The 10,964-nt window shown below is 44.8% G+C and overlaps 1 protein-coding gene across 2 annotated transcripts in view; it reads right to left on the bottom strand.

The window, feature by feature from the left end:
• Positions 1-530: 530 nt before the first annotated feature.
• The window catches only part of LOC140132377 (cytochrome P450 2C8-like), a 66,681-nt gene continuing 56,247 nt past the window's right edge, over positions 531-10,964 (bottom strand). For both annotated transcript variants that reach the window (XM_072151067.1, XM_072151066.1), the window contains exons 8-10: positions 2,936-3,123; positions 2,250-2,391; positions 531-2,157 (exon numbers count right to left, since the gene is read on the bottom strand). In XM_072151067.1, coding sequence (XP_072007168.1) covers positions 1,958-2,157; positions 2,250-2,391; positions 2,936-3,123 — 530 coding nt within the window. In that variant the 3' untranslated portion in view covers positions 531-1,957. The remainder of the gene's footprint in view (positions 2,158-2,249; positions 2,392-2,935; positions 3,124-10,964) is intronic.

Here is a 10,964-nt window from a genome sequence, read left to right as displayed (position 1 = left end):
GTCGCAAAATCTATCACTCACATGCACCAGGAATAGGTTGGTGAACTCCAGCGAACATCGGGCGCACGACCTTAGTGAATTGCCAGAAGACCCGAATCCTTGTGGGAGAACGCGCCGCTGGATCGCGACAGGACCGGGTAAGTAAATGACCCCCATTGTTTAAAATGTCAGAAAGTTTATGGTTATGGAGTGAACAATGAACCTGTGATTTGCTCGGCTACTCCTGTAACAATGAATACAGCTAAAGTACAACCTGTAATAATTATTATTTTTGGTGATTTCTCTGGGTTGATCCCTTGAAAGTTCTGGTTTTGTTAATGTAAGTTAGAAAACTTGAAATGGATTTTATAATCAATGCTGATTGGAGAAACGTGAACAAAATTCGGATTATTTCTAGATTTGTTTCAGGTTGGCGAGTTTTTCATATATTGAATATGTTCGAAAAAAACCCAACATATCTTTCCAGAAGTTGAAAACTAGTTGAATATGACACTTCCTGTCCAAGTAAGTTTTGATGAATTACATATAAGTGAAGACACTTTTACATTTTTAATAAATCTTATAGCGTTCTATAATTACAAATAGTTATACAGCTTTATGCAAGATTAGCCACTGTCATTTTTGTGCTTTAGGTTCTTCCTAGATGTTTTAACGTTAAAATTTATTTATTCAAGCAAAAAGTGATGGAAACTCGGTGCTTTGGGTTTCAGGTAAGTTATGACTATGACCTTGGGTAAATACGTGCTAAAATATGTTAGACTATAAATGGCTTACGTGTTATTCCTGTGTTAGTAACTTACAATATAAAAAACCCTTGTATATGGTCAAAATGGGCAGGGAATGGGAAAAGGTGCCGTGGTCATCGGCGAGGGGAGGGGGGCCCAGCCGGTCGCTGATTGGCTCACAGGTCTGCACAAGTGATCGGGGGTGTTCCCTTCTTCCCAGAGTTCTCTGCCTCATGTAACACGTTGTACTTGCACCCATTTTGCTAAAAAAGGGGGAAAAAAATTGTTCCCACGAATCACCGTAAACTTCGGATTTGTGCCAAATCAAAGTTTTCCTGAAATTCTAAACGAATTCCACTGGGTTAGAATCGATTCGCCCATCTCAAATTATAAACCACCACACGATTTGCTACAAAGCACGACATTTTGTCACACAGAATGGCACATTTTGTACTAGTTGTAGTTTTGTTGCACAGAATATTATTTTGTTATACAAATTTACAGTTTGAAGGAATAAGTGGAATATTGTAAAGACACGAACGCAAAAAAATCATTGTAAAAATAAAATTCTGTGTCACAGCATAAAAGTTAATTCTGTATCACAAAAAATGATTGTGTAAAAAAACTCGTGTTTTGTCCACATGACCTATTCTGTAAGCGCCAAATAAATTATGTTCACTAAAAGTATGTGAGAACTTCTGTGAAAATGTATTTTGTGTTCTGTAGGATGATTTGTGAACCCAAAATGATTCTGTGCTTACAAAATGGACTGTGCGCAAACATCGCCCCATAATACATCCCCAGCAAAGCGCACGGATCATAAAAACCCCAAGAGCTCACAATCTAAACATCTATCACCTCCAACATCCGTGACCCCAAGAGCTCACAATCTAGTTTCCCTATCACACACAATGTTCCACACTTACTAAATGTTCTGCTCCAGTATTGGGGTCTGTGCACATAGATACAAATTGCTCGCACGTGGATTTATGATGTTTGCACCAGTTTTGTGTTGCGGCTGCTCTGTGTTCGCTGTGACACAAAATTGTGCACCTAAATGTGCGTTCCGGTGAGGATTCGGCCACCACATTTATGTCGGACATTTCGCTATATCTGTGTCACACACCCATTAAACTGATAAGCGCTATCTGTACGTGCAGTTTGCTAATGTATCACTCCCATCACCCCTGAGTCCTCCGCTCCCTCATCTTGGGGCCTCGCTCCTCCTCCGGTCAGGCTGTGGAGGACCCGGGCCGAGGTTTGGCACAGATCTGGGAGAAAAACATGGCTTGGACCTTGTTCTGCTTCAGCTTCCTGCAGTCCTGACGTTCGGTCCCCGGGGGGAGGGTGAAGGAGAACTTCTGGAGCAGAGCACAGAGGAGCAGGAAGATCTGCATGCGGGCCATGGTCTCTCCAGCACAGACCCTCTTCCCTGGTAGAGAAGGTATAAAGCTGGTTATTACTGTAGTGTAATATGTTATTACAGCCCGGTACCCGACCCCTCCCCCATAGTGAGCGACTCACCTGCAGAAAACGCCATGAATGCCGGACGCGGCCGGAACTGACCCTTGTCATCCAGGAAGTGTCCAGGGTTGAAATCTTCTGGGGTCTCCCATTGGGTGGGATCAGACAGTACAGAGGACAGGAACGGGATCACTGTTATCCCCTACAATGATAAAAGAATTATATAGAAGGATCCTAAGTGGCCATCATCTCTGAATGAAGGGGAGGAGACATGGGGGGGGGGTCTAACCATGTTCTATCATTGAGTTTAGGAGGAGAAGGCACTAACAGGGTTGTGTCCGTCTATCGATGCGTCTAAGAAGAGGAGACACAATATGGAAGTCTAACAAGACACTATATGGGAAGAGTCTAAGAGGAGCCACTATATGTATATGAGTCTAACAGAATTGTGACCATCAATGACCTATCAGAGTCTAGGAGGAGACACTACATGGGAACAAGTCAATTGGTGAAATCTTTATCCATTTGGTGACAACTCGGGCTGCTGCAACAGGTTATCTCCTCTGTGTAAATGAAGGATTTAGACTAAAGATCAGAAAGATTTCCAAACAGCCATTATTCAATTTTTCATAGCTTAGGACCCCCAACCCCACAGTGTGTGTCCATCCACAATTATGAGTGAAGGTCTCATGGACTCCCCAAAACATTGATTAAACAGGCTGGTTGTTGCCAGGCAGGTTCTGTACCTTGGGGAGGGTGTATCCTCGAAACTGAGTGTCCTTGGTCACTGCATGGTAGTGAGCCACCGGTGCCAGGTCCAGGACCCTCTGCATCTCATGGATAACGGCATTGGTGTAAGGCATCTGTGCTCTGTCCATATACTCAGGAGGCCGCTGCGACCCCGTCACCTCATCAATCTCCTGCTGGACTTTCACTGTAATAATGAGAGGAGGTCAACATACATCAACCAGAGAAGGGTATCATAGAGAAGGGGTCTACAAGAGGTCTACACAGTCCTGCTCAAATCATGGAGAAGGGATCTACAGGGGCTACACTCATCATGAAGAAGGGGTCTACAAGGAGCTGCTCACATCATGGAGAAGGGGTCTACAAGGGGATGCTCACATCATGGAGAAGGGGTCTACAAGGGGATGCTCACATCATGGAGAAGGGGTCTACAAGGGGATGCTCACATCATGGAGAAGGGGTCTACAAGGAGCTGCTCACATCATGGAGAAGGGGTCTACAAGGGGATGCTCACATCATGGAGAAGGGGTCTACAAGGAGCTACTCACATCATGGAGAAGGGGTCTACAAGGGGCTGCTCACATCATGGAGAAGGGATCTACAAAGAGCTACTCAAAACATGGAGAAGGAGTCTACAAGGAGCTACTCACATCATGGAGAAGAGGTCTACAAGGGGCTTCTCACATCATGGAGAAGGGGTCTACAAGGGGATGCTCACATCATGGAGAAGGGGTCTACAAGGGGCTGCTCACATCATGGAGAAGAGGTCTACAAGGGGCTTCTCACATCATGGAGAAGGGGTCTACAAGGGGCTGCTCACATCCAGGAGAAGGGATCTACAAGGAGCTGCTCACATCATGGAGAAGGGGTCTGCAAGGAGCTGCTCACATCATGGAGAAGAGGTCTACAAGGAGCTACTCACATCATGGAGAAGGGATCTACAAGGTGCTGCTCACATCATGGATAAGGGGTCTACAAGGAGCTGCTCACATCATGGAGAAGAGGTCTACAAGGAGCTACTCATTTCATGGAGAAGGGGTCTACAGGGGGCTGCTCACATCATGGAGAAGAGGTCTACAAGGAGCTACTCATTTCATGGAGAAGGGGTCTACAGGGGGCTGCTCACATCATGGAGAAGAGGTCTACAAGGAGCTACTCACATCATGGAGAAGAGGTCTACAAGGAGCTACTCACATCATGGAGAAGGGGTCTACAAGGGGCTGCTCACATCATGGAGAAGGGGTCTACAAGGAGCTGCTCACATCATGGAGAAGGGGTCTACAAGGAGCTGCTCACATCATGGAGAAGAGGTCTACAAGGAGCTGCTCACATCATAGAGAAGGGGTCTACAAGGAGCTACTCACATCATGGAGAAGGGGTTTACAGGGAGCTGCTCACATCATGGAGAAGAGGTCTACAAGGAGCTGCTCACATCATAGAGAAGGGGTCTACAAGGAGCTACTCACATCATGGAGAAGGGGTCTACAAGGAGCTGCTCACATCATGGAGAAGGGGTCTACAAGGAGCTGCTCACATCATGGAGAAGGGGTCTACAAGGAGCTGCTCACATCATGGAGAAGGGGTCTACAAGGAGCTGCTCACATCATGGAGAAGGGTAGACATAATTAGTCTTTATTAATCATATACATTGACTAGAAAAAGATAAAAACGACTCATTAAAAGAGTGGTGGGCCACCACCTCTACCATGATCTTCGTAAAAAGATTCTTGGGGCAGAGGAGATTCCAAAGGGAAGGGCACAAAATTGGAAGTGGAGTGTTAGACCAGCTGAAGAAAGAAACAAGAACCTGAGGAATTTTTGAGAGGAAGGGTGAATGGGGACATAGTAGTAGGCGTCCTGAAGGTCTGTAGTGCACATAACAGACCTTACCGACTCCATCTGAAACTTCCTGTACATTATGAAGTTCTTGAGTAGCTTCAGGTTTATGATGTTACACTTGGAGATGTTTGGTTTCTTCACTTTGAATAAAGGAGAATAGAAGCTGCATCCTTCTTGGTCCTGAGGGACTGGAATTACCACACCAGAATGGACAAGAAAAGAAACCTTGTGCCAAATTAGCAGACGAGTTGAAAAAGAAGAAGAAAAAGTAGTAGGAGAAATATATCTTGTAACTTTGGCTTATGAAATCCAAGACCCAGGGATTTGATGTTATCGATGACCATGATCCTAGAATCTGAGGAGTCTTCTCCCCTGTCACGGGTGTCCCTGCGATCCAACTCTCTGATCATAGGCACACCCGTGCCCCTCTCTGTGGCGGTGCCCGTCCTGCCACTCACCTCTCCACTCTCCTGCTTCTGGGTCTGCTGGTCCGTGCACGTGTCCCCATTCCCCAGGGCGCGAACGCCGGCTCTTCAAGATTTAAAGGGCCAGCGCACCACTGATTGGCTCTGGTCACTTTCAGGTTTGCATTAAAACCAGCGGCTCCCATCTACCCCCGCCGGATTTTTTAGCTATACGACATAGAGAAAGCTTCCTTGCTTTTGCCGTACCTGTTCCCACTTCTGCGTTGATCTCCTGTTGTGACCCTGGACCCAGGGGTGCCGCTATGGGTAGGCAATGTGGGCATTGAAGAGAATAATTTTTTTCTAATGAATTTAGAATTGTGTTTCTAGGTGCCAGGGATCCAGAGATATTCAGGTTTAAAGTGAGAATTTCAGGTGCCATTGTTATCTATAGAAATCACCCCCAACAGCATTTTAACAGTTAATATCTCCATTTTCCTGACACTTAGAAACACAACAATTGACTCTCCTCTTTCATTGGAAAATAGAAGTGAGGTTCTATGTGTCACAGAGATACAGCCCCCTGAATTGTGCCCCCCCCCCCAGATTCTTAGCCATCAGGCTGCAGGGAGAATTTGCTGCACACAGGAGCTGCTGCACCTCACAGATAATGGAAATAGTCACTTTATATGTTACTACATTCTGATAAGGATAATATCAACTAATATTCATGTTTTTAACCCTCTCCTATCCAGAACTATCTAGGTTTTTTTTTAGAAAATTGACTGATATGATGAACATTCAATCCTATTTGCCTAATGTCGCTTTTATATATTAACCCCGCGACCCAGAACATGTCCATAAAGTTATATGTAACACTAACAACACGCACATGTTCTGGAATACAGTTTTTATTTCCCCCCATCCTCCATTACTTACACCAGGGGTCTCAAACTCAATTTACCTGGGGGCCGCTGGAGGTAGATTCTGGGTAAGGCTGGGCCGCATCAAGTTTTCCACACAAAATGCACTTACAAAAAAGCATTATTCAGATTCAAATGTCATGGCGTCTCCCAGCGCAAGGAAAGCCCCGAGCTGGGAGACGTGTTTTTTCTCTATGAACGTGTCCTGTGCACCGAGGGGTCCCAAGCTCCTACCGCACTGAGCCCAGTCAGGGACACTCCATCCCCACCTCCCCCCCGGTACTTGCCTCCCCGTGTCCCTCCCATCGAAGAAGATGAAGTCGCCGCTCTGACCTTCACCAAGTGCGTTCAGAGCGGCGACTTCATCTTCTTCAAGTACCGGAGGGAAGGGGATTAACCGGTTACTGGCCCTTTCCTGTTTTTTCATGTCCATTTTTCACTCCCCACCTTCAAAAATCTATAACTTTTTTATTTTTACACGTAAAGAGCTGTGTGACGGCTTGTTTTCTGCGTAACAAATTGCACTTCATAGTGATGGTATTTAATATTCCATGCCATGTACTTGGAAGCGGGAAAAAAATTCCAAATTCAATGAAAATGGTGAAAAAATGCATTTGCGCCATTTTCTTGTGGGCTTGGATATTACGTCTTTCACCAAGTGCCCCAAATGACATGTCTGCGTTATTCTTTGGGTCGGTGCGATTAAGGGGATACCAAATTTGTATAGGTTTTATAAGGTTTTTTACAAAAATTAAACCCTCCTGTACAAAACTTATTTTTTTGATTTTGCCAAATTCTGGCGCTAATAATTTTTTCATACTTTAGTGTACGGAGCTGTGGGTGGTGTATTTTTTTGCGAAATTTGATAATATTTTCAATGATATCATTTTTAGGACTGTACGACCTTTTGTACTGATCACTTTTTATAGATTTTTTATATTTTTCAAAATGGCGCTATTTTCCGTTACGGGGTTAAAAGCAGTGAAAAACCGTTATCATATTTTGATCGGGCATTTTCGGACGCGTCGATACCTGATGTGTTTATGATTTTTACTGTTTATTTATATTTATGTCAGTTCTAGGGAAAGGGGGGTGATTTGAAATTTTAGGTTTTTTTATTATCATTTTTTTTTTTTTTACTTTTTTGTATTTTTATTTATACTATTTTTCAGACTCCCTAGGGTACTTTAACCCTAGGTTGTCTGATCGATCCTATCATATATTGCCATACTACAGTATGGCAGTATATGGGGATTTTCCTACTCATTCATTACAATGTGCTATCAGCACATTGTAATGAAGGGGTTAAAACGAAATAGCCTCGGGTCTTCCGAAGACCCGAGGCTATGGAGACGGATCGCCGCCCCCCGATGACGTCAGGGGGAGCGTCGATCCCAGGTAAGATGGCGGCGCCCATGCGCCGCTATCTTTTTGAGGCTGCTGGCAGCTTTGCCGGCAGCTATCGCTGTGCAAACACCCGCGATCGGTGCTAGCACCGATCGCGGGTGTTACCGGTAAGCCTTTGCTGCAATATGCAGCAAAGACTTACCGGCTATAGAGAGGGCTCAGCCCGTGAGCCCTCTCCATGCAGCGTGACCCAACCGCCGCCGTGAATACACGGCGGGCGGTGCTTTTCCAGGTGGGGGCCGCAAAATATTGTCCCGCGGGCCACAGTTGGCCCGCGGGCCGCGAGTTTGAGACCCCTGACTTACACCGATGTTATGACGTTCTCCCTCTCATTTTTATGAAGCGCGGAGGGTTCTGTTATTGTGCGGATAATACAATGGTGACATCTAAACGTGACTTTTATTATCTCATTAGCTTGGGTTATGGATATATAGTTATTATTTGTGTTACAGGAGCAGACAATGATACATCTGTGTGACGCTCAGTGCAATTTTCCTGCAATAATAGTTTGGCGCCCCCTGTGGGTGTAACGTTCCCTTTGCTGCATATTTTGGTGAATATCCACATGTGGGGTCGGTATCATCTCCTCACATCTTACTGGTTTAGGAAAGTCTGTTTTCTTTATATAAGTATCTGGATATTTTAGAGGAAATTTAGAATTTCCATGCAATTTTTGCATTTTATTGCTGTTTGCTGCAAAGTTGCATGAAGGTGCTAGTGGGTATGAATAAAAAAAAGTTATTTTTGTTTACATGGTGATTTCTGGAAAAATTAGAATTTGACAGTGTAGGAGCTTTTTATTTTGTGTGTGATATATTTTTAAGCACATTTGTGGATAGCAACCAAATATGTCATGGTTTTTGTTTTAGCATTTTTGGGAGTGTAAATTCTTGATGTTGTGTATTGTGGTAGATATAAATCTACTCACTTTGTGTTATTATTTTAAAATCCCTATTTGTGCGTAAACCTCCACTTCGATGTGAGCTTTGTGTAAAAACGTACGTTATCAAGGCATTTTCAATGCACTTTTGTTACTTTTTGTAATTGTTGTGAATAATTTGTGTTTGTCACAAAGTTACATGAGGGTGGTCAAATGTTAATTGCCAAATGCATTGCCTGGTTGTCTGCTTTCAAAATTCTATCGGTTTTACGAGTGCCTTTACTTTTGATTCTGTTTTATTGCTATATTTTGCAGGTCTTGACTGTCTTAAAATTGGTAGCTGAAAAGCAGATATCGAGTTATTACAGTTTTAGTGATATTATGATGATTTATTTATGTGAACACATCACTATGGGACATTTATGAACTCTACACATGTCCATCTATTACATTTTGGAGATGTGAAGGTAAATATTTTCTGTTTGAAGAACATTTTTTTGCCATCAAAGTCAAATTTTAAGTATTTTTTATAAAATGTTTCAGTTTGAATCACAATTGCATGAAGGCGCCTCTGTCTATAAACTCTTTAATGCAATTTAGAAAGTGAGACAAGTGTCTGCTTTCAGAAAATATGCGGTTTGCTGAGGTTTACTTTAATTCTTTTTGCTTTAATTTTGATTTTATTTGTAAACGTCAAAATTCTAAAAATTGCTCTGGCCAATAACGCGTCAAAATATTCAGAAATACCTGGCGGTGAAAGGGTTCATACCCCTTGGCTGAATTCCTGCACAGAGCTTGCCAGATCAGTCCCTGTCCCCAATGGGGCTCACACCGTCCCTATGATTGTCCTGTGGATAATCCCTTTCGGTTCCAGAGACTGCTGCAGAGAGGCTTCTTAAGCAAATCCTCCTCTCCTGCTGGAGCAGGCTTCTTTTCTGTAACCAAGTAGGACGGCTCCCTCTGTCCTTGTATAGGCTATCGCGGCCTTAAGAACCGCTACCCCCTGCTGTTGATCACAGAGCTCTTTGACCATCTGCGCAGTTTTCCAAGGTGTTCTCCAAGTTGGATCTTCGCGGGGCCTACAATCCGCAATAGTGGCGAATGGAAGACAGCGTTTAACACTCGTGATGGACATTTCAAGGACCTTGTGATGCCATTTGGACTGTGCAATATCCCCGCTGTCTTCCAGGAGTTTGTTAATGACATCTTCAGGCATCTGCTGTATATGTGTGTCATGGTTTACCTAGACAACATCTTGGTGTTCTCTCCTGACCTCGAGACCCACCAGTCCCACGTACGGCAAGTTCTTGGTTGCCTCCGGGCCAACCGTGTCTACGCCAAGATGGATAAATGTCAGTATCACCATAGGAGCCTCCCTTTCCTCAGCTATATAATCTCCGACAAAGGTCTCCAGGTGGATCCTGCTAAACTGTCTGCAGTTCTACAGTGGCCATGCACAGAAGGTCTACGAGCCATACAAAGGTTCCTGGGTTTTGCGAACTATTATCGGCAGTTTATGTCGCATTTTTCTACTCTGGTGTCTCCCATCACCAAAAAGGGTGTCAATCCCCGTGCCTGGCCCTTGGCGGCTGAAGACGCCTTCTCAAGGTTGAAGTCTGCCTTTGCCTCAGCTCCAGTTCCCTCCAGGCCTAACACAGAGAAGCCCTTTTATCTTGAGGTGGATGCATCCTCTGTAGGTGCTAGGGCGGTGCTCACTCAGAAAGGGCCTAATGGCCGAACTCCAAGACTTTTTCTTCCGTATTCTATTGGAGATAGAGAACTGTTGGCCATCAAACTTGTTCTGGAGGAATGGCGATATCTACTGTAGGGATCTCTCCATCCGGTTTGTGTGCATACCGACCACAAGAACCTTCTGCATCTCCAGACTGCTCAGTGCCTTAATCCCAGGCAAGCGCGCTGGTTGCTGTTCTTCTCCCGCTTCAACCTGTTGATCCATTTCCGTCCAAGGCTGATGCTCGTGCCTCTGATGTAATTGGAGAAGAGTCGCTCCCGCAGCATATCATTTCTCCTTAACAACTAGTAGTCGCGTCTGGCTGGGCATCCCGGGGTGCAACGTTCTATGGCCCTCATCTCCCGCTACTACTGGTGGCCAGATCTGGTCAAAGACGTTCGGGAGTTTGTGGGATCCTGTTCCTCCTGTGCCCATAACAAGCCTTTATGCCAAAAAAACGTCTGGACTGTTACTTACGTTGCCGATACCCAATCGTCGGTGGTCTCACGTGGCTATGGACTTTGTCACTGATCTTCCTCTCGTCATCTGGGTGGTGACTGACCGGTTTTCCAAGATGTCCCATTTTGTTCCCCTTCCAGGTCTTCCATCTGCTCCACTGCTTTCCAGTTTCTTCTTTCAGCATATCTTCCGGTTGCATGGACTTCGGCAACACAACGTGTCCGACCGAGGGGTTCTGGCGTTCCTTGGCGTTCTGGCGTTCCTTGTGTAACAGCTGCAAGTTAATCTAGACTCTTCTTCTGCCTACCACCCACAGTCGAATGAACAGGTAGAAAGGGTGAATCAGACTTTGGGCTGTTACCTCCAACACTTTGTCTCTGCCCG

The sequence above is a fragment of the Engystomops pustulosus genome, chromosome 5, assembly GCF_040894005.1.
Source record: "Engystomops pustulosus chromosome 5, aEngPut4.maternal, whole genome shotgun sequence".
NCBI lineage: Eukaryota > Metazoa > Chordata > Amphibia > Anura > Leptodactylidae > Engystomops > Engystomops pustulosus.
This window is presented reverse-complemented; position numbering and strand designations above follow the sequence as displayed.